Consider the following 22,523-nt stretch of genomic DNA (forward strand, 5'->3'; position numbering starts at 1 on the left):
TATATGGTGTAGCATATTCCTTTATTCACATAGTTTACTACTCTAAACTTTGCATTTTTAAACAGGTAAAAGTGAGGCGGAGAAACATCGACAACAATTGCAAGCTGCCAAGAAGCATGCAGAATCAGTTTCAATGATTACTCCGGAACTGGAAAAGCTCTTTCTTGAGGTCTATTATGTTACTAGCATTTTAACTAGTTTACATTTATGGAGATGACCAGTTATAGTAAGGCGTGCAAAATAAAGTCTTAACGCAATAATACAGATAGCACAAACATGTATTTGTGGAGCACAATTACATCCTCCGTAAAAAATGGACGTTAAGTAACTGAATTTCATAAAATTTGTGAAATTAAAATGTAGAATTTATTAATTAGATAATGTATACATAAGATTGCCTGTGCCGAGTCTTCTCAAACTGGACCTTCACAAGTTAAAATTTGCCTTTTCTCTATTCATGTTTTGAGGAGTCATCAAATGACTGGAGCGTGCTATGTAAAATAGGTTAAGAACTTGCTTGTATAAACTTTTAGTTTTATACTGTGCTTTTGCACTTAAGAAACTTACCATTCCTTACCAAGTGCTTTAATATCTTTGTAAATGCATCCCGTAAAGTCGCGTAAAAACTAATTTTCTTACTCCATTGGTCTTCTCTACTATAATACACAAAGGAAAATATACACAAATCTTACTCCATTGGTCATTTTCTTGCAAAACTAATTTTGAGCTTGAGTTTTTAGAATATTAGTCTGTTATAATAAGCCAATAAGAAGTGACAAATATTTTACCATATTATGTCTTCTTCAGTTAAATTTGGAGCTGTTCTTTTGCTCCTCAATCCTCATAAGTTTCAATTGTTAATCTTCAACCATATCTATTAGGTAATCTGTTAAATTGTTTTTTTCCCTTTTGGCTGGTGGGGGTGGGGAAATAAGTAAATGGCCAATTCGAGAAATTGTGATTCTGATGGATAGATAATTAAGAAAGGTCATGTATTATTTTATGCATTGGTGGCTTTACAGTCCTCTGTAAACAGGGAAGCCAACTGGTATCCTGGTAAATTGTATATGATATTGGAATAATGGATCTTTTATCTACTGCGCATAACAGTTAGAGCCTTTTTTGGATATATGAGCAAATTAAACATCAAGTTGTTTAAAGGGTGAATATTAAAAGATCACCTGTTTTTTCTTATGTGTTCTCTCTCTCTCTAGTACAAATTGCTAAATACAAACTAAAATACTAACCAATGCTTTTTAAGAGGATGGGGAGGTTTGTGGTCCCGAGGATGCACCCCGATCTGCAAGGCCTGGATGGGTCCTAGTGGGATGGGGATGGGGTCAAGTATTGGCTCTTGAGCTTGTTTGGAGCCCCTCTGGAGCTGTCCTGAGTCTTGTTTTGGGGGTAGGGAGTCCTTTTTTCCCATCAACTTAGTGAGGGTCTAATGGGTCCGAGGTGGATTGAGTGGGGTTGGGGGTGGGCCCCGAGTGGCTGATGTCATCTAAGGGGTGGGTGATGTCATATAGGACTAGTTTCTCTTGGTTTTCATTTAAGGTTATATTTAGTGATTTGTATTTGATCACTGACTATATATATACTAGATTAGTCCCGTGCAGATGCACTGTTTTCATATAAATATTGCATGTACTTTAAAGAATTGTAATAATTTTAAATAAATTATATATTATTAGTAAGTAATTGATATTAATATTGTTGATTATGTCTTCTTATTTATAAAATTAATACTTTTATTAATTTGAAATATAAAAATGATATTAACAATATATTAAAATTAAACATTAACAAATTATTATAATATTTCTAAACAAAGCACATATAATTATATTATAATCGTAGGTAACACAATTTGTTATATATATTCAAAATAAAATATTTTAATTTCATTCATCAATATATATTGGGGCCGATTTCTAATTAGTTACTGAAATTGACTATTAAATCTTATTCAGTGGTGTTAAATAAAAATTTTATGTTACACACTCATAAATAGTATTAACCCAAATATGTTTATTGATTATTTGAAAATTATTTTACCTAAAACGTATATTATTCTAGAATAAATCCATACTCACGACAAAATTAAATATCAAAATATATCCTATAAAATAGGGAATATTATAAGTGACTTGTAGATGGCACGGGTTATAAGTTACTCCCTCTGTCCCCCCCTCTTTTTTTAAAACTTTTTTTGCATTACTCGACACGCATATATAAAACATAATTTTATAAATTTTTTTAAAAACATTTCTTTTTTGTATAAGAATTTAGATAGTAAATATTTACTCAGAAGAAAAAAAACAAAATAATTTATCAAACTAAATTTATGAGAGCATTAGAATGTGTGCCGAGCCCCCGACCCCAATGTAAACAATTGAAAGGGACAAGAGAGAGTAGTATTTAACAAATTATAGTATATTATATATTTTATAATAACAATCTAAATGTGTATAAATAAGATATTTATCTATCTTTATATAGATCATATATCCATAAATTATAATCTTCATATTATATTATTATGTTATTATAAAACTTATTTTGGATAAACATTTAATATTATTTTTTTAAAAAGGTAATAATGATATGAAGAGGAGCATGACATTAAACATCAAAGTGTTGAGTTAGTGGAGATTTATAATGGATAAATGGATGGAATGTACATGTATAATATTAAATATTTAAAAATGGAGAAAATGAACGTGTATAGGATAATGATGTCAGCTGATGTTTATTACATTATAATCGGAGACAATACAATTTGTTGTATGAATTGAAAATAAATTAATTTCCTGTCATTTGTGAATATGCATTCAGTCCAATTTCTAATTATTCCTTTAGTGAGATTGATTATTAATAATGATGCCAACTGATGTTTATTACATTATAATCGGAGACAATACAATTTGCTGTATAAATTGAAAATAAATTAATTTCATGTCATTTGTGAATATACATTCGGTCCAATTTCTAATTATTCCTTTAGTGAGATTGACTATTAAGACCTTAGAGCAAGTCCAATAGGTTACTTATCTCATTACCTATTAATAATATAAAATAATGAATCCCAGTGAGTCTTAGTAATTTAGGTAATCTATTTTTAGTGTCAACTCCAATAGCAATTCGTATATTTGTTCTCCTAAGATTATTTTAATAATAAATTTGGGAGAGAGAAGGGGAAAGGGAGGGAAAAGACAAAGAAAGGAGAGAGATTATTTTATTCATAAGTATTAGATAGGTAATGGCTAGGGGTTACTTATAAATAAGTAATGGCTAGAAGATTTGAGGTTGTGCTAGTGATTTAAGTAACCACTAGGAGAGTGTTGGAGTGCTCTTTTTTAGTACATTACCTAAATGTGAGTTTAGGATCAAGTTTAGGTAACCTATTGGACTTGCTCTTTTCAATAGTGTTAAACAAAAATTCTATTTAATACATCAATAAAAATGTATTAACCCAAACACGTTTAGTAATTATCTTAAAAACCATTTTACTTAAAATGTTTATTATTCTATTTGTTTTATGAGTACAAAATATATTATTTTAGTTCCTGGAAGTTTGCCCGTTTTCCTATTCATATTACTTCATATTTTTCACAAAAAAGAACAGATATAATATATTTAAGTTTTATTGGTGCGATAGAGTATATTTTAAATTTATATATCATATATTATTTGTATAAGTATGATTGCAATTTTAAACAAAAACTTGAAAATAATAATTTAAAAATTTTTGAATGTTCGTAATTATGATAACTTTATAGATTTAAAATACAAAATAACTGATAAGCATTTATAGAAATAAAATAGTATGAAATTAAGATTTTGAAATAGATGAGAAAGGAGAATAGAAAAGAATTTACATTAGTTTGTAATTAAAAAGAAATGGTGAAATATGTGAGAAATGAGGATGAGAGAGAATTAGTGAAGACTCTAATTAATGAGAAAGAGAAAATAAATTAATAAGTCAATGGCTAGTGGGAGATGATGTCAGTATTCAAAGGAGAAGTTGACATGTGGCAATGCTGATGTAAGGTGGGCTTTGTTTTAGTATATATATATATATATATATATATATATATATATATATATATATATAGGCAATTGCTTAAATACAAACCATTAAAATACAAACCAAGAGAAACTATACCTAAATGACATCACCCACTCGCTCCCACTCAATCCACCCTGGACTCGCTAGGGCTTCGCCAAGGCTCAGCACAGGCCCTGGACAGGCTTCAGATAGCCTTAAGAGCCAAAACTTGGCCCCACCATGGTCCCACTAGGTCAGGCCCCGACCCTACTAGGGCCCACTTAGACCCCGTCTAGGCCCATCTCGGGGTTCATGATCCATCCCCGGTCTCAAAACCCATACCATTCTACTTAATCGCATTGGTTTTATTTAGTTTGTAATTTAGTAGTTTGTATTGGAGTAAGACCCTATATATATATATAGTTTTATAAATCAAGAAAGACCTGGTAGTTCATGTCCACAAATTTTCTTTTATGGTTATACTAAGGGAGTCAGCTTTTCGGTGATATGAAGTACTTTTGTTTTAATGGATTGGTTGTTCGATCATATGTTCTCATGACATTACAGATACTCTTTGTTGTCACTAATCTGTTGATCTTAGTTACATTACATTTTGTCGAAAAGATTTAACCCTTGAAAAAATCAAACACTGCTCAAATTTAAATATCAGAACATGATACAACCACATGAATTGTAGTAAGTATAGGAAAACCACAATCTTTATCATATGGTCGACCAACATTGTGTGTAAAATTGTTATATATCATTGAATGAGTATACATGTGAAATATAATCCTTAATTCCTTCCTTTTCTCTGTATATTGAGTTGTAAGGTTGATTTGGAGCTGTGTCCAGTTTTTTAATATTCTTTCAAAGTGATTGTTGTGAAGTTGATCTTTTCCTGGTACGTTGAATGGTAAGTTTGATCACTGTGACATGTTTTTCATGATCGCAGATGCCATCTACCGTTGAGGAACTGAAGCAGGATATTGAGGATACAATGTCTGAAGCCAATTCCATTCTTTTACTTAATCAAAACATTTTGGAAGAATATGAAAACCGCCAAAGAAAAGTAAATCTAGCAATGTCTGATCCATGATTTAAAGAGTTAAATATCAAAGTGGTCACTGAAGTGGAGGTCATATATCACTTTGCTCACTAATCTTAACGGGGTCTCATTTCAATCATTAAAGTCACAATAAATATCAATCAAGTACCTCCAAATTTCAGTTCAAGGAGTAAAAAAATTATTTATAGATATTGACACATTTTTTATGAATACTAACGCAACCAAGTAAAATATTATGACTTCTAGTATTTATAATAATATATTTAGATTTTATAAAGTCTATTTACTATTTATTTTTTATTATATTAATATTTTATTTGTTTTAATTAAAAATAAATAGTAAAAAGAATTGATAAAATCTCAATATATTATCATAAATACTAGAAGTCATAACCTTTTAATTGGTTGTGGTAGTTATCAAAAGTAATGTGTCAAACATTATAAATAATATTTTTACTCCTTGAACTGAAATTTGGAGGTACTTGATTGATTGGAATGAGACCTCGTTAAGATTAGTGAGCAAAGTGATATATGGCCTCCACTTCAGTGACCACTTTGATATTTAACCCATAATTTAAATCATATAGAAGTGATGGTACAAGATTTTTTCTTTTGCAGATAGATTCCCTTAGTGGCAAACAGGACACAGTTGAATTGGAATTACGTAGATGCATGGATGAAATAAATGCTTTAAAGGTTAAAATTTAATTGCTTTTAGTTGTACTTCTTCAAGTGAGTGGTTTTATTTGCTAAATAAGCTCATACTTCTGTGTTCGTGATTATTGTATTGAAGAAGAGTTTTGACTTTAATCGTACTATAATACTAATTACTAAATACTTGCAAACTTGTACTTGTTTAAACTAATTACTCAGTTCTAACTGCTAAGTTATGGAATGTTTGCAGGAAAGCTGGCTTCCAACAATTAGAGATCTCGTTGCTCAGATAAATGATACATTTAGTCGGAACTTTAAAGATATGGCTGTTGCAGGAGAAGTTTCATTGGGTATATATACACATGATTTGTTCTATATAGAGAGTGGATACTTCATTACCTCTATATTAATACAGTGTTTTTCTTCCAGATGAGCGGGACATAGACTATGAGAACTACGGGATACTTATAAAAGTGAAATTCAGGTAATAGCAATTGTGGATATCCCTTAAATTCATTAAGTCTATATGTTTTGGTAGAACAGCACTCTCCGAATATGGGAAAAGGTTAAATTTGTTTTAGTATTTAGTGAGATTCTAGGAAGCATGGACTCTTCGTTTTGGATTCCGTATGCGAGTCCGACTCGGGAATTCGGCCCCGATTCGGCTGAGTGCATATCAGACTCGCCAGGTGGAGAGTTGGGGTAAAAACGGGGTTAGACTCGGCCCCGACTCGGGGCAGACACGTTTGGGACTCGGCCCAAGTAAAAAAAGCCCAATTCAAGTAGGAAAAAGCCGAGCCCAAGGTCTTTGTAACCTAATTTTAATAGCAGCCGCCTATATAAAACCACACATTTTATATGTACATACAAACTTTATCATCTCTGCCTCTATAATGTTAACCGAGTCTAATTAGTTTTCCACTTATTTTTAGGAATGAAACTTTTAGTACTTGTTACGGATTATAATTTATGAAAGAAAATGTTAATTGTTATACATATTTAAATTTTGTCATGAATATCTATATCTATATCTATCTATCTATCTATCTATCTATATGTTTATTTATTATTATTTTATTTGCCGAGTCCTGTATCCAAGACTCTTCGATGTTTGGGGAATCCCCTAGTCCTCATACCCAGAGTCCCGTGTCGCCGTATTAGAGTCCATGGTTTCTAGGTGGCAAATTAAATTATTTTTAACCGTAATGAGTTACATGACTATTAGTGATATCTTTTGAGCCCTCAATTACCTTCATACTTTTGTGAAAAGAATATAAGGAGAAAAATACTAACTATAATAAAATTATGATATCGAATTTGAGATTTAGGAGGTACATGAGGTTTAAAACTATATATTTCTAATAGAGCTGTAAACGAACCGAGCTGGTCGTTAAGAAACTCGACTCGACTCGGTAAGAAACTCGACTCGGTTCGGCTCGACTCGTTAACGAGCTCGAGTTCGAACAACGAAATCTGTTCGATAAGCTTAACGAGTCGATCCGAGCTTTTTAGATGTCCGACTCGACTCGACTCGATTTTGACTCGAACTCGAGTTCGACTCGTTAAACTCGAACTCGAACTCGACTCGGTAAGCTATATACATTAGAAAAATAATCTTTTTTATATTATTTAAAGAATGGATTAATAATAAGATTTTTGGTTTTTGTTCTTTTTATTTTAAACTTTTAATTTTTAATATTTTTTAAGTGTGTAGACAAAATCAAAGCCAAGAAAAGAAAAAAAGTTGAAATTTTTATCGATCGACTCGGTTTCGACTCGACTCGGTATCGACTCGACTCGGTTCGTTAAGAACTCGAACTCGACTCGGTCGTTAACGAACTCGAGTTCGAACCAAGAAAAAAGATCGATAAGATAATCGAGTTTGGCTCGACTCGGTAAAAAAAAGCTCGACTCGAACTCGAACTCGGTAAAACTCGACTCGACTCGGTTCGTTTACAGCCCTAATTTCTAATATTATTTACGTGGGTTCTACCTGAAAAATAAGTCTTTTTTTTAAATCCAGGGGGCACGCGCCCCCGGAGGGCGCAACATGCCTCCGCTACTGCATCTGTAGGAGTGATGTCTATTTTTTAAAAAGGCCTGCTGGGACACTGTCTCTATTGATATCATGGCTCGCCACTGTGCGAACTGAAATTGGTTTAAAATCCAGTATCACTATCCTAAATGAACGAAATACCTATAATTGGATGCTAAGGTTGAATGCAAGACCCGCTCCTAGCTTAACTTAAAAGTTAATCATGGTAAAAGATTTTGAGGATAATAGATGATTAACTATTAGCTGACTGGTCTCTGTCCTCTATTTAGCTTTGTACATGCTTTTGATTGATATGTTGATATCATAGAACAATTTTCTTTACTAGTGTGGACACTTTACCGTAATGTTTTCGTGAAATGAGTCTAATTCAAGATTCTAATTCATTGCCTCATCCATTTGCTTTTGATTTTATTATAGTGATCTGAAACACCAGTTGTCTTCTGTGTATTGGAAGATGTAGAGAAAACCAATAGGGTGAACTAATTTAGTATTTTTCAATAGAAAACATCACAAGCCTCGAGACTCTCAGCAATCACACAAACTATGTTACTTAGTCTTGGGTATAGAGTTGGTCCGACTCAGAAGTTCTAGAAATTAAAGACACAGGGGCTTTGTCCAATATTTGTACAGGGTACAGGTATACAACATAGTCTATGATGAAAAATTAGTTTATGTAAAACTATTAGCAACAATTAAGAATAGAACTCAAATTAAACATGATATTGCTAAGGATTTTGCAAATTAAGTTTCGTCTTGTGTTTTTTCCCTCATTTTTCCTTCTTACTTATATCTCTTTCTTATTCTTTATTGCATTAAAAGTTCTTTTTATGTGCAAGTCCTTTATTTGGTCAAAGTTTCCACTTTTCAGTCCAAGGAAATGCTTACTTTGTTTGTTCTCTCTCTCTCTCTCTCTCTCTCTCTCTCTCCCCCCCCCCCTCCCTCCCTCTCTCTCTCTCCCTCCCTCCCTCTCCCTCCCCCTATATAGATATATATAGATATATATATAGACTCACACACGCTGATAATCTACCTTCTCTCTCTCTCTCTCTCTCTCTCTCTCTCTCCCTCCCTCCCCCTATATATATATATATAGACACACACACACACACACACACACACACACTGATAATTCACCTTCATTTTATGTTTGTAAAGTTACAATAATTAGTAGGAAATTTAATCCTCCTCTTACCATCATAAGGTTGTAAAAGGTATATAAAAGATGAACACCTCCTTTTCTTTTCGAAATACTATATTAAACCACATTAATTGCATCTATTCTGTACATCTGTGTTTTGTGGTATTCAACTAAAGCTAGATTTCTCATATATACTAAATGCATTAATGCACATTAAAAAATGTTTTGAACATGGCTGTATCTACGAACATGGACTGATGAGGTACCAAAAAGAAAAGCAAGTCAGAGGAAAACGCTGGTTACATTTAAGTATCTAAATGGTATTTCCTGGTCAATAGAAACGTTCCCATCCTAGTATAAAAGCATCTCAATATTTAGAAGGACCTTTGGTGCCTATCCACTATTTCATGATCAGTAGAGTTCTCAAGAAAAGCTGCAATGACCGCAGACTTTTAAGGCAATCCAGAATGATCACCCGTACAAATTCTGAAAGCACCCTGGTGCAAATGCAATTAACATTTGATTGAAGTTCAAGTAAAGCAGCAACACTTCTAGATGTATTCTGCCCAATTTAGTGCTGTACTAGTTAAAACAGCAGTGTCTATATGATTATTATATTTGGGACTTTGATTGTGATATATCCTTGTACCAGTTTTCTGAATTGCAATTGTCCTCTTTAACAATTAAGTCAGCATTTGAGTTTTTCGATTGTTGCCCCAGTTGACCTATTCAGTAAGTTCTATAGTTGATTCATGGTGTTGTCCTACCTAAATATACTGAATCTTGATCAACTATAGCAACTTGTGCAACATGAAGACTAGTAACTACTGTTCTACCATAACGGCAGTGACTTGAGGTTCATTGCATCAGTTCTTATCTTGCTCTGTGCGGTAATGCTAATTTAAATGGCACTTAATAAAATTAATATCTGTACTGATTTCTGATTTGGTAGTGAAGATAAAGACAAAAGGTATTGTGAAGATTCAAAAATTTAAAGACAAATAGGTTGTAAAGATGTAACTTATTCAGGACTGCTTACAGACATTGGTCAACATTTTCTATGCTGAACACATTTAAGGATATTTGGAATATTGTATTAATTTGGATAAATCAGGAATTAGTTTGCTAACCCAATTATGATGATATACACTTTTTTTTTTAACTCCCTATTTAAGATGGTTTATTAATTTGGTTTATTTCCCATCGTGTCTTTCTACACAAATATCAGGGAAGCTGGACAACTTCAGGTTTTAAGTGCCCATCATCAATCTGGAGGGGTAGAGTAGTACATCTGAATTTTTAGTCATGATTTTCCGCTTTTTTTAATGGGTATTACGAAAACTCACACATCATTCCACTTTTCAGGAGCGTTCTGTTTCGACCATTCTTTACCTTGTTTCGCTGCAAGACCTCACAAACTGCCCTTTCAGAGTTGTTGATGAGATTAATCAAGGTTTGTTTAATTTCATTGTGACCACAGTAGGCAATATTGTATATGCTGTGTTTCTTTCAGGGTATAACTATTGTCGTTTTTCTCAGGAATGGATCCGGTTAATGAAAGAAAGATGTTTCAGCAGTTGGTTAGAGCTGCTAGCCAACCAAATACACCACAGTAAGTACTTGGCATAAGTGCAATAGAATTGGAAATATCTAGTATGTTTCTCCTGGAGGGCTATTGTTTGAATGGATATATAGCTAATCTATAGTCTACTCCCGTGTACAATTTATGTGTAGTATCAAAACTATGCCTTGGTGTTGATGTAATTGCAGCGGAGAACACCCACTCTGCTTCTATAGTTTGTAGATATGTTTCTTACAATATAATATTGTCATATATGTAAGTATTTTTTAACTATTGTCAAAATGATATATTCAAAAGCACTATGCTATATGATATCATGGTTTTAATAGTAAAATTGGTGGTAGTTTTGGTAGAAATACCAAGGTTGTTAATGGATCTCTGTTGTTGAGGGTCTCGCTAGTGGAGTTTGTCCTTATGGTGGAAGAGGTGGTGGGAGATTTGCAAGGGGACTCATGGTTCTGGCAGAAGAGGTGACAGGTGGCAGAGGTGGCTTTCCTGACAGCGTTTTGCCAAAGTGGTTTTTCCATAGTCCCAGCCTCCCAGCAGTTGTTGGACGGCCTATGCTGCTGGGAGAACTACTTTTGGCAAGATCACCACCGGGGAACCCACTTGGAAAAACACAACCTCTTCTACTATTATAACCACTACCACCAAACAAATAGCCCACTACAGCCTCCTTGTCAATCACTTTTACCGGCAAGACCCTCATCAGGACTAGTACCACAAACAGCATACTATTAATATCTTAGTATTGTTACTGCCATTATTTTCACTACTAAAAACATGAGACCACATTTGAAGAAACGGATCTTCTCCTCCAGCAGACCACTTCAGAATTCTCTTAAGTAATATCTTATATTTTTTCTGCATCATTGTTAGTAAAAGAAGAAAAGAGACAACGGCCAAAGAAGAAAAGTGATAACAACCAATTACCTTTTTTTGGTTCATCTAGTCAAGTTACCCATAATCTTAGGAAAATGGTTTTGTAAAACCCACTATCTAAGTTCAAAAATAGTCTATATTTGTTTTTGTTGAAAATTATGTATTGCTTTTTGCCTATGATAAGTGTCCATATCAAAGTGTCGAGTATCAACCATGGGTGCGAAGGAAGAGTCTGGGAACCTGGCTCAGGTGACTAACCTGTTAAGTTCAAATAGAGCAAGTAATCTGATAGTGAATTTCATCCATCGAAATGCAATTGACTCATGATAGAATTGCAAATTAGATAGATAGTCTAGAAACTAGAAAGCAGGCAAATGTTTTGTATAATGCAGAGTTTTAGTTTATAATTCTCTGGTGGATGTATGTTTTTTTTCTGTTTTTGTTTTTTTTATATTAACCCCAATTAAAATAAAGGTTCTGCCCTTTCTCATTGAATGTTTTTTAATCACAAATATAGTCCCTATGTTAAGTTTGCCTCTAAAGTGGTGTTTACAATGCTCAGGTGTTTCTTGCTTACACCAAAGCTGCTCTCAGATCTGGAATACAGCGAGGCATGTAGTGTCATAAATGTAATGAATGGGCCATGGATAGAGCAGTCCTCAAAAGGTTACTTTGCCTATGTCTTCATATCTATCTTTGTTTGCACTATTGACTACTTTTTGCGACTTTTTTCCCTGAACTTCAATAAAGTATAATCCTGGTCAGTTCTTTTTGAAAATCTAAGAACTGATAAAACCTGAAATTGCATCCTTTAAATAATCTATTAAATGTATATTCCATGGTTTGTGGTGTTGATGCATATATATCCTAAGCCTTGGCAGGTTTTTCAGTTTGTACCTGAAGTCCTGTCTTCCATATTCTATGTTTTAATTTATTTTTTTTGGCAAAATTGTGCTGGTTAAAAAGTGTGTGCATCATATTGCACATGGTCTATATCGGGTCTGAAACTTTCCTCAAGTTCTTGCAATTTTTATGCATAAAGTAACTGTACACAAAGTATTATCAGCAGTTGGGCAAGAACAAGATTATATTGTTTTCGGTCTTTGACGTAATAAATTGAGGATGTCAAAATTCAAGTGGAAAGTCTGAAAATTTCACTATTTATACTCGATAAAAGTTGTGGCGATACAAGTTGTAGAAAGAAATATTATCTTTGGTATTATGTATTAATATTTAAGTGCGCTTATAGATATACTTGCATGCACTATTGTGTTATTACTGGCTAAAACATACCAGTAAAATATTCTCTGCCGTATTATTGGAATGGGTGGTGTTTCAATTTTTTGGCAGTTTATCTTACATTCTTCCCTTACATTTTAGCATGGAGTGGTGGAGGAACCTGGACCTCTATCGTGCATTCGTTGACAGAAAGTCGGTGCTGAAGAATAATTTTACCATCTCCATAGGTAGTTGCAGGCTTGCAGCAAAGACAAGGTATGACATGTTTTTTTGTCAAAAACAGCTACATCTGATATTATCCAGAATGAGTACCCTGAGATGTTACATAGTAAACAAATGCATCTGTGTTGATTCACTAGACCTTTTGGATTGTATTAGTAAATTAAGATATCTTGTTTCTTTTAGTATGCAATGTATAGCAAGTATTTAAAAGGACAGGTTTGTAGCTGCAGTATTTTTCCCATTCCCATGTCAAGGAGTTGTGAATTAAAAATTGTATTATCATTGTATATATAGGCGGTTTTGGTGCTTGTCGTATGGAACCGTTGATGTATGTTATGAGCTTAAACAATTATGCACATATTGTTGCAACTTGCAAGAACTTCAGATTTCATGCAGTATTAGTTTGAAATAAGATTTTCTGTTTGTTCTTCAGTCATGCAAAAACTTAATCACCGCTCACTAGGTTAACTTAGCAACATGAATACTTACGTCAAGTTAAACAGTTACTGTCCCTGGCGCTGCATGTTTTCTTCATCCTTGCCATGATAAATAACATCTGTTTTTAAACTTTTGTGGGTGGTGGCTATTGTTTGATTCAGTGTGCATTTGGATTAGGCTTAGACATGGATACAATTCATTTAGAATTGAGAGCGACTCCCTCCACAAAAAAAAAAAAGAGCGACTTTGTAGGAGAAAATCCCAAGATGCTAACTTGATATACTTGATATAATATTTATTATATTTATATTTTCACCCCTGGGTTTTTTTTGAACATGAAGTAATATTTTTTGTACTTGATATTGGCAAAAGTTAATGATCATATTTTAGATGGCGACTCGGAGACAATTATATATTATTGAATAAAATCTTAAAAAGTGATTCATATTTTTAAAACTATTTACTACAAATTTTTTAACACTATGGGCTACAACTTGCAAGAGAAACAGCCCAGTCGATTAAAAGAATTGAGGCTCTTTTAAATTGTGAAGATCGAACTGGACTCTCGGACTAAAAAACAAGTCCAGAACTTCTCGGTGGTTTTCTGAATGAATAATGAGAATAGGAAACTGGTTTTGGCAAGGAGAGCCTTAGAATGAGGATTACGAGTAGTTGTCTTCAAGAAGTCTAAATTTAGAGGCCATTTGGATAAGTTTTAAAAAAGTGACTTCTTACTTGAAGTAAAGAATTAGATTAGAAGTGACAAGTAAATAAGTTAATAAAGTATTTGGTTAAGAAATAGATACTCTGACAAAGAAGCTAACATTCTCAACTTCTTAATAGTGTTTCTTCCTTATTTATACAAACGGGTCAAGAAAAACAGAATCCAAAAGCACTGAAGCGTCTGCTTTGCTTCAGGTAAACAAACAAACAACGGGCGCTTAATCTGAGTTTGTGACTTCTACACTTCCTATAAATACTTCTTTGAATCTACACATTTGATCCATGTCTTGATTTGATATTTAATAAGGCTTTAAGATACATAAGCACATTGCAAGGATAAATATAGTAATGTAAAGTCGGTCCAAATAGTCTCATCTAGGACATACGCGTGACTTTTTTTAACAAATTGCTGATCTAAGTTTTCATCAACATCATTGGCGATGTCTATTGGAAGGAAAACAACAATCAAGACTAACACACGAAACACAATTTAAAGAGTAGACGACTAAACATTGCCTACACGAGTAGTTGTCGGTTTTGAAATGGAAAACCTCCATTCCATTCTTGCAGCCACCACTCCATCCTCCGTTACAAGGACATATCCCCATCCACAAATATGAAACCAAGTTCCCAGATCGTCGGAGCAGGCGTTTCAACTACCACTCTCTCGTTGGAGGATACTTAGGCTCCTACTCATGGATGATTCCCATGTTCAGAACACCGGGCTCAATCTCTCGATTCAGCACACAAAATTGATTCCTTTTCAATCCACGACTATTTCTTTGATGGCAAACACACTTACTTGGCTTCAATACGAAACCACTATATTGCCTTCTGCTATTCAGAATCAAAACCAAATATGCTGGTAATTGATCCCCGAGAGACGATTGCTCAAGATCTTACATATATTGTTAGGCTAAGGCCTTATGATAATCCAGGAATAGGGACGAGCAGAAGGAGGAACTACGATTCTGATTCTTTATGGGCTACTAATATCAAGGGAGAAAAAGATCGCGTCAACGATCAAAATCAAAATAAGGAGTAGGGAATCTCATAAGAATTTGAATGTTGATCACATGATACTACTAGAGAAAGTAGATACAACTTCGAGCCTTTAACATCGGTTGTAAAAATCACCGATGTTAAAAGTATTTCTAATATCAAAAGTGAAGAAACGAACTTTAAAGAGTACTTAGACATCGCTAATTAAAACCACCGATATCTTATCTTTAGTTTAAAAATGAAAAAACTTGTGCTTCTTTGTGTGTGACACAAGCTTCTTTGGGATCTATGGTCCATCATAGATCATGTCCAGATAATCAGCATCTGATGCTTCAAGATACGTCAGTATGTTAACCTTCCAAGTAGAGTACTCAGTTTTCTTAAGAATTGGAATCTTCATGCTTTCATACTTGTTTGTCGACATCTTATTTATCGTTTTTGATATTAAATATCCAGCCCGCTTTGATACCATTATTTCCCAAGTAATAATCAAATGTATAAGGAAGGTTGAATACAGTTATATAAGATTCTCGACTTACTATAAAAGGTACAACAACTAGGACTACAAAAGCTACACCAAGCATGGAGGCTTATCAAGGTAGAGTAGAAGCTAGTAAAGGTAAATGCAAGTTGATTGAAGAGGATGATGAGTCTTCTACATAGAATGAGCTCAATGATATTGATGAACATCTCTTGTCTAGAAAATTCTCCAAGCTCAAATACAACATAAACTCCTCGACACCTAGACCATTTAGAAATAGTAGTCAACCAAAGTCATTAAACTTTGTTGACAGACCAAAAGTTAACTGCTACAATTATGGTCTAGCTAGTCATTTCTCAAATGAGTGCAGAAAGCCTAAATCTAAAACGAAGAACACATCATCTCATAGTGTTGATTACCAAAAGAAATATTTTAAGCTCTTAAAGTAGAAGGAAAGAGCATTCATAACTGAAGACAGAGACTAGGCAACCGATGGAGAAATTTCTGAAGATTATGATCTCCTTGTCAATCTTGTCTTGTTGCCAAAAGGAAATGAATTAGAAGGCAGCCCTGCAAGCAGTGGATTGGTGAAAACCACTAATTTTTTTTAACTTTCTGAGATTGAATGCAAGTAGATAATTTATGATATGTCTATTGAAATATACAATCTTAGAGCTTCTCTAAAATCATTAACCAAAAAAATTCTACAATCAAAAGTGCTAAAGATTTGTTGGTTGATAGAAATGTTATATTAGAATCTGAATTACTTCAACTTGAGAAAATCAAGAAAAAATTAATATAGTAAAAAAAGAATTAGTGGTTGTTCTTAATAGAGAATAGATTCCTAAACACGATTGAAAAGAGAGGAAGAAATAATAGAAAATTGAAGGAATCAAGGAATGTTGATAAGATGAATTCTACTCAGATCTTGGAAAGGAATGTTCTTGATAACATAAATGCTGATCATACCATGCATTTGTCCTTCCCCAATATTCACATGTCTTATGTGCCTATGTTTCACAATTCATCATCTTAGTATGTCAGCATGCCATTAATTTCTAAGCCACATTTTGCTGCATGTAACACGCCTCAAATATATTGTAGAATTCCTGAAATGAATAATTTGTATGCTAATTAAATTTCAAATAATACTGCAAATCATGATGCATGTGATCAATCTGTTGACCTGTGGTTCAAGAACAAACTCCTAAGGTTAAAGTGGATTTGAATCTTCCAAAACTAAAAAAGTGAAAAATTTTATAAGCCTAAGGTTGTTCTAACAAGAATGGAACTAACAAAAAGGAAAACAAAGTGATGTTGATTGGAAACGATAAAGGGAATGTCTACATTGATGACTTTAACTCTACAAATGCATATTTAATCACTTGTCTTTTCTGTAAAGCAAGTAAGGATGAAAGTTGGATGTGCTATAAAAAATCGTCTCAGTTGAATTTCAAGACAATGAACGAATTGATCAAGAGGAATCTGGTAAGAGGAATACTAAAATTTGAATTCTCCAAGTATGATTTATGTGATGCTTGTCAAGATAAAAAAACAAAAGAGCTCCTTTTTCAAAAGTAAAAAATTGTTCTCAATATTATAAGTCTCTACAATTTCTACACATGAATTTATTTTGCCTAATCAACATAATGTCAATTGCAAAGAAGTATTGTTTTGTGATTTTTGATGATTTCTTAAGTTTTACTTGGACATATTTTCTGCATGTAGAAGGTGAAGCAAGTGAAATCATATTCAATCACATTAAGATAGTAAAAACTTATCGATCCATATCGGATATTGACAAGGATTAGGAGTGACAATGGAACTGAGTTCAAGAAATCTATGATGAAGAGTTTCAATGAAGAGAAAGGTATACATCATGAATTTTCAGCTCTAAGAACTCCTCAACAGAACAGTGTAGTTAAAAGGAAGAGCTCATTGAAACTGCAAAAACAATGCTTGGTGAATCACAACTCCCTATTTATTTTTGGGCTGAAGTTGTAAATAAAGCTTGTTATACTTGGAATATTTCTTTAATTAACCAAGCACACTTTATCAATTGTTTAAGGACAACAAACCAACATTAAAGTTCTTACATGTTTTTGGATGCAAGTGCGTTGTCCTCAAATATCAAGGGGATAATATTTGAAAGTTTAAAGGAAACTCAGATGAAGCAATATTTGTTGGATATATAGTAGATAAAGGCTATAGAGTCTATTTTAATGAAATATGTTCATGTTGTCTTTGATGATAAGAAGATTCAAAGTTTGTTGGATGAAGGCTTTCATGAAGCACTCTAGTTTGAAAATGATACTCAAGGTGAAGCTTATATATATATAGTGATGGTGGTGAGCCTGATCTAATATGTTTGGAAGTGCGGTATCAGTTGACAACAACTTATCAATGGATAATAGATCATAAGTTTATAATACAAATGCGCCAATCAGTCAAGCACTTCAAGATCCACACAGTTGGAGGGGGACAAATTCAGACAACATAAATGAAAATGAATTTAACAATATGACTAATTCAACAAGATTCAATCTACCACCTCAAAGAAAATGGACGAGGGATCAACTTTTGATCTTTTCATTGGAGATGCCACTGCATGTGTCAATACTAAAAAGGTCACTTTAGAAGAATGTTTATATAGTAATTTTTTTGTCTCAAGAAGAACCTAAGAAAGTGGAAGATGCACTTCTGGATCACTAGCATAGTTACAAGGAAAGAGCTAGACAAGTTGCTAATGGCTATTCTCAATAAGAGGGGATTGATTCTGATGATACCTTTGCTCCAGTTGCAAGACTGAAAGCAATAACGATTTTTCTAGTCTATGCAGGTCATTCCAAGTTTAAAGTCTATCAAATGGATGTCAAGAGTGATTTTATGAATAAAGAAATAGAGGAAGAGATGTATGTTTGTCAATCACTTGATTTTGAAGATCCAATTATTCCTAAATTTATCTACTCCTACTCAAAAAACTCTATGGACTGAAGAAAACACGACCTGGTATGACAGTTGAAAATCTTTTCACAAGAGGTTTTGTTAATAAAAAACTTCATATAAATGTCAATAGCTCTAGTATACTTGTTCAAATTTATATTGATGACATAATTTTTGGGTCTACTGATGAGAAATTTTGACAAAAGTTTGTCAAGTTTATGCAAAGTAAATATGAGATGAGTTTGTTGAGAGACCTAACTTATTTTCTTGGTTTGCAAACTAACAAAACAAGGGACCCAATTGATAATTAACCCTATTTTTTATAAACAAAGACCAACATGTCGATTCTAAATTATAATTTCTTCTACTCGAAGATACTCACCTTCTAATTTTAATGTGTTCTCCTTTTAAGACAAACACTTGTTAAGTTTTTAACATGTTCTCTTTAAATTTTTATTTTTCTTAATTTTAACGTGTTCAACCTCAACACAAACACTTCTTTAACTTTAAAAGATAACGCAAATAATCGTGTAACATTTTTTAACTATAATGTTGTCTATTCCAAAATGAACAAGAAGCCAGTACATGATAATTTTATATCTTTTTTTTAGAAAAGAAAACATGAAATATGAAAAACATGATTTAAAAATAATTGAAACAATTACATATTATTACTAGAAAAACATTAACAGATAGAAATAGAAAATAATTTTTTGTTTATACTTCCGATTTATGATTTAAAAAATACTGTAAAAGCTAAATTTTTGTAAAAAATATTATAATCAATCGATTAATATAATTTAATCAAACTTCAATTTATTAATACTAAAATAATAATAAAATGATGTAAATAAAATTTGAATTAGGTAGTTGCGTATATTTTTTATCTCACTCAATCCACCGACATCTCTAACCATCTCAAGAACACAAAATGTTCTTTGATTTACACGAAAGAAGTTCCTACACACAGTGTCACTAAAATAGAGGAATATTTTGTATTTTTCTTGAGATGGTTAGAGATGACGATGAATTGAGTGAGACAAACAATATGAATTACCTTCGCACGTATTTAAAGCTACTATATATAAGTTTAAATATATAAGAAAAATTAGTAAAAAAGTATCAGTCATATGACCTGCTACAAACATAATATATCATAATATATCATTAATAAATGTAATAAAAAAAAATATTATATATAGTCTTAAGCCCAACGTTAAGGCGGAGTTTATATCAAAGCCACTGTCGACTCATAGCAGAAATCAAACTAATATACGGTACTTCTAAATGAAATATATTCTTAGTGATGGCAACCGGTCGGGTCGGGTTTTTTGAGATCCAGACCCGATCCATTATATTCAGGTTTGGGTCGGGTTCGGGTCTGGAAAATGAAGATCCAGATCCGATCCGTCGGGTTTCGGTTCGGGTTCGGGTCTAATTTAGATACTTAAAAAAATAAAATTAAATAAAAATTAAAAATTATATATTTATAAAAAAATGTGATTGATTTTTTTTTTTTTAATTTAGGAATATAAAAAAAGGTTTTACAAGTATCGTTTAATACAATAAACACGTGAAACATGTTAACTTAATTGTATACAATCATTCAACTTATTATTTATATTTTATATTATTATTATATTTAGATTTTTTAATGCACAATAATTAAGAAAAATATTGATGAAATGAATATAAATTCTGTATTGGGCATATAAAATTAAGTAAAATGTTTATATTCATACCTAATAATTCATAATATTTCAATATATATACTCTACATTTAACATATAATATATATGCATATAATATTTTTTATCGGGTTTCGGGTCGGGTCTTGGTTCGGAATACCTGAGATCCAGATCCAAACTTTTTCGGGTCTAAAAATAAGATCCAGATCTGGATAAAAAAAATCAGGTTCTGGTACACCCGATCGGGTCGAAACGGATCGGATAAAACTGCCATCCCTGTGTATTCTGGATGACTGGATCTCTCGCCACCAATTACCACCAATTAGGCAATTAGACTTCAGGAAGAAAATAAAAGTACGTCATTTGTGAACTAAGTGATAACTAATGCACAAGTCGTGCTGTTCGCCGAGCTAGAAAATTCATTCATATTGTGAGAAATAATTAGATTAAAAGTAATTAAATTAATATATCTTTGTTTTCTCAAAAATATTAAAATATTTTTGTAAAATTTTTATTATTGTTAGGCTAAAAATTTTGCATGAAACTTACCTGTACAAATTTTATACCCTGATGTAGGCTTTTAATCCCACTAACCCCTATCTTTGACTATTATTTGGAATATATTAGAATTGAAGGATTGTCGAAAATCATTAATGGTGTCTTATTTTGCACCTTTGACAGTTAAATGAATACCACATTGAAGGCCATGATCTCGTATTCACGTATTGTGCCATCTTCAATGACTAGCCCACAGATACTTACTTCTTCCAAAAGTTGATAACAGTAACAGGTCCTTAAAGACTCAAGTTAATTAATTAATCTGAACAAGAATGCTATCAAGGGCAGATGGCTATAGGAAATTTTACAATATCATAAATACATAAAGCTAGTAAATGATATATATCATGGGTCATGTTCCAGAGAGAACCATAGAACTCTTACCTTATAAGGCAGAGTTCTGCAGTAGAACTTAAGTATGAGTTAGGGTTCTGCAGAAGAACTTCACATGCAAAAAACGTCAATATCTATGTATTAGATTTTAAAATTATTTTTGAACACACACAACGATGAAAAAATATGAAAAAAACATGTATTTTGATTTAGATCCTAAAAATCTATTTAAAATTTAGGGTTCCGCAGCAGAACCTTAGTGGTTCTATGGTTCTATTTTAAGGACTGGTTCTCTTTTGAGCGCGACCCTATATATCATTATCAGCTCATAATTCAAGTCAATGTTCTCAACACAAGATGGAGGAATTTTTTAAGGTCGCAAATTTCAACAAACATAATCTCGACACCTGAGATATAATATATAATATTTTCTATAACCGTAAATGCGTCAGTCAGTAATACAAGATTGTGTTGAAGTGGCACATAAGGAATGATCTCTGAGTAACTATTTTACCACAACAGGCAATTTAAGGCTCTCCCTTCAACTCTGTACTATCTTCTAAGAACTAGAATCTCCATACGCGGAGACCAAAGAGGGAAGTGTACTTCAGAGGATACTAAAACTTTACTTACATCCTTCAAAGATCAGTTGGCAATTTGAAATCAAGCATGTCCCTTATATTTAATTTGATGGAAGGCCCCATCGATGAACATACATGTGCACTTTTCCAGTATACTCCTTTTGCACCAGGGGGCTTGTTCGATTCTACTGATTTCTAGCATATCAAATAAGTGAACAAAATTAAATAATTGTGTCCAGCTAAATAGTGAAACATGAGAGGGAAGAGAGAGAATACCACTGCGGCAAGCAAGTTTACAAGAAGATCTTCCTCTGAAAAATTAGCCTTCCCGAAAGGCAAGTGAACTATCCCAGTTTTATCCGCCCTGTATTCAACCTTTCCCTTTTTAAACTCATTGATAGCCTGCAAGATGCATGGTCCCGTGAACCCCGTATTTTCATTACAAGTTTAAACATGGATTGGATGCTTAAGAGCAAAGGTAAGAACAAGTACAAAATTAAGACATCAATTTAATACAGGAATTTATGACTGCTGCTATTTCTATCATTCAATACTTTCTTGTCATAATATCCAATGACTAAAGAATGAAACAGCTAAAGCAAAATGACTTCGGAAAATGAATTACAATAAAATTGCATTTGGGAACATGTAACTCATTTTAAATTTTGGATTTCAAATGACATAAATTGAGCTGTCATTTCAAATTCTCACCTTTACACTAGTATTTGAATGTCCTGGATTTGAAATGAAATTCAAATCCAAATTTTTTGTGTATCCAAACATGTCATTTGCTCAAATCCAGAATTTCAAATGAAATTCAAGCTCCCAAACAGGCCATTATAGAATATTAGAATCAGTAACTTTGTCGTACAGATACATCAAAAGA

General features: G+C 32.7%; 1 protein-coding gene and 1 long non-coding RNA gene across 3 annotated transcripts in view; one reads left to right on the forward strand and one right to left on the reverse strand.

The window, feature by feature from the left end:
* The window catches only part of LOC108202891 (structural maintenance of chromosomes protein 5), a 33,429-nt gene extending 20,181 nt beyond the window's left edge, over positions 1 to 13,248 (forward strand). Inside the window, exons 21-30 of one of the 2 annotated variants that reach the window (XM_017371493.2) lie at positions 66 to 169; positions 5,004 to 5,120; positions 5,736 to 5,813; positions 6,022 to 6,121; positions 6,201 to 6,255; positions 10,194 to 10,242; positions 10,331 to 10,418; positions 10,505 to 10,577; positions 11,992 to 12,095; positions 12,810 to 13,248. In XM_017371493.2, coding sequence (XP_017226982.1) covers positions 66 to 169; positions 5,004 to 5,120; positions 5,736 to 5,813; positions 6,022 to 6,121; positions 6,201 to 6,255; positions 10,194 to 10,242; positions 10,331 to 10,418; positions 10,505 to 10,577; positions 11,992 to 12,095; positions 12,810 to 12,871 — 830 coding nt within the window. In that variant the 3' untranslated portion in view covers positions 12,872 to 13,248. The remainder of the gene's footprint in view (positions 1 to 65; positions 170 to 5,003; positions 5,121 to 5,735; positions 5,814 to 6,021; positions 6,122 to 6,200; positions 6,256 to 10,193; positions 10,243 to 10,330; positions 10,419 to 10,504; positions 10,578 to 11,991; positions 12,096 to 12,809) is intronic. The other variant, XM_017371494.2, reaches the window with a different exon arrangement.
* An 8,223-nt stretch (positions 13,249 to 21,471) lies between these two features.
* On the reverse strand, positions 21,472 to 22,492 carry LOC135149251 (uncharacterized). Its single transcript, XR_010287569.1, has 3 exons — positions 22,349 to 22,492; positions 21,914 to 22,039; positions 21,472 to 21,832 (listed from the first exon to the last, which is right to left on the reverse strand). It is a non-coding gene; the product is annotated as an uncharacterized LOC135149251 (long non-coding RNA).
* Positions 22,493 to 22,523: the final 31 nt, after the last annotated feature.

This window comes from Daucus carota, chromosome 9, assembly GCF_001625215.2.
Source record: "Daucus carota subsp. sativus chromosome 9, DH1 v3.0, whole genome shotgun sequence".
Classification (NCBI taxonomy): domain Eukaryota; kingdom Viridiplantae; phylum Streptophyta; class Magnoliopsida; order Apiales; family Apiaceae; genus Daucus; species Daucus carota.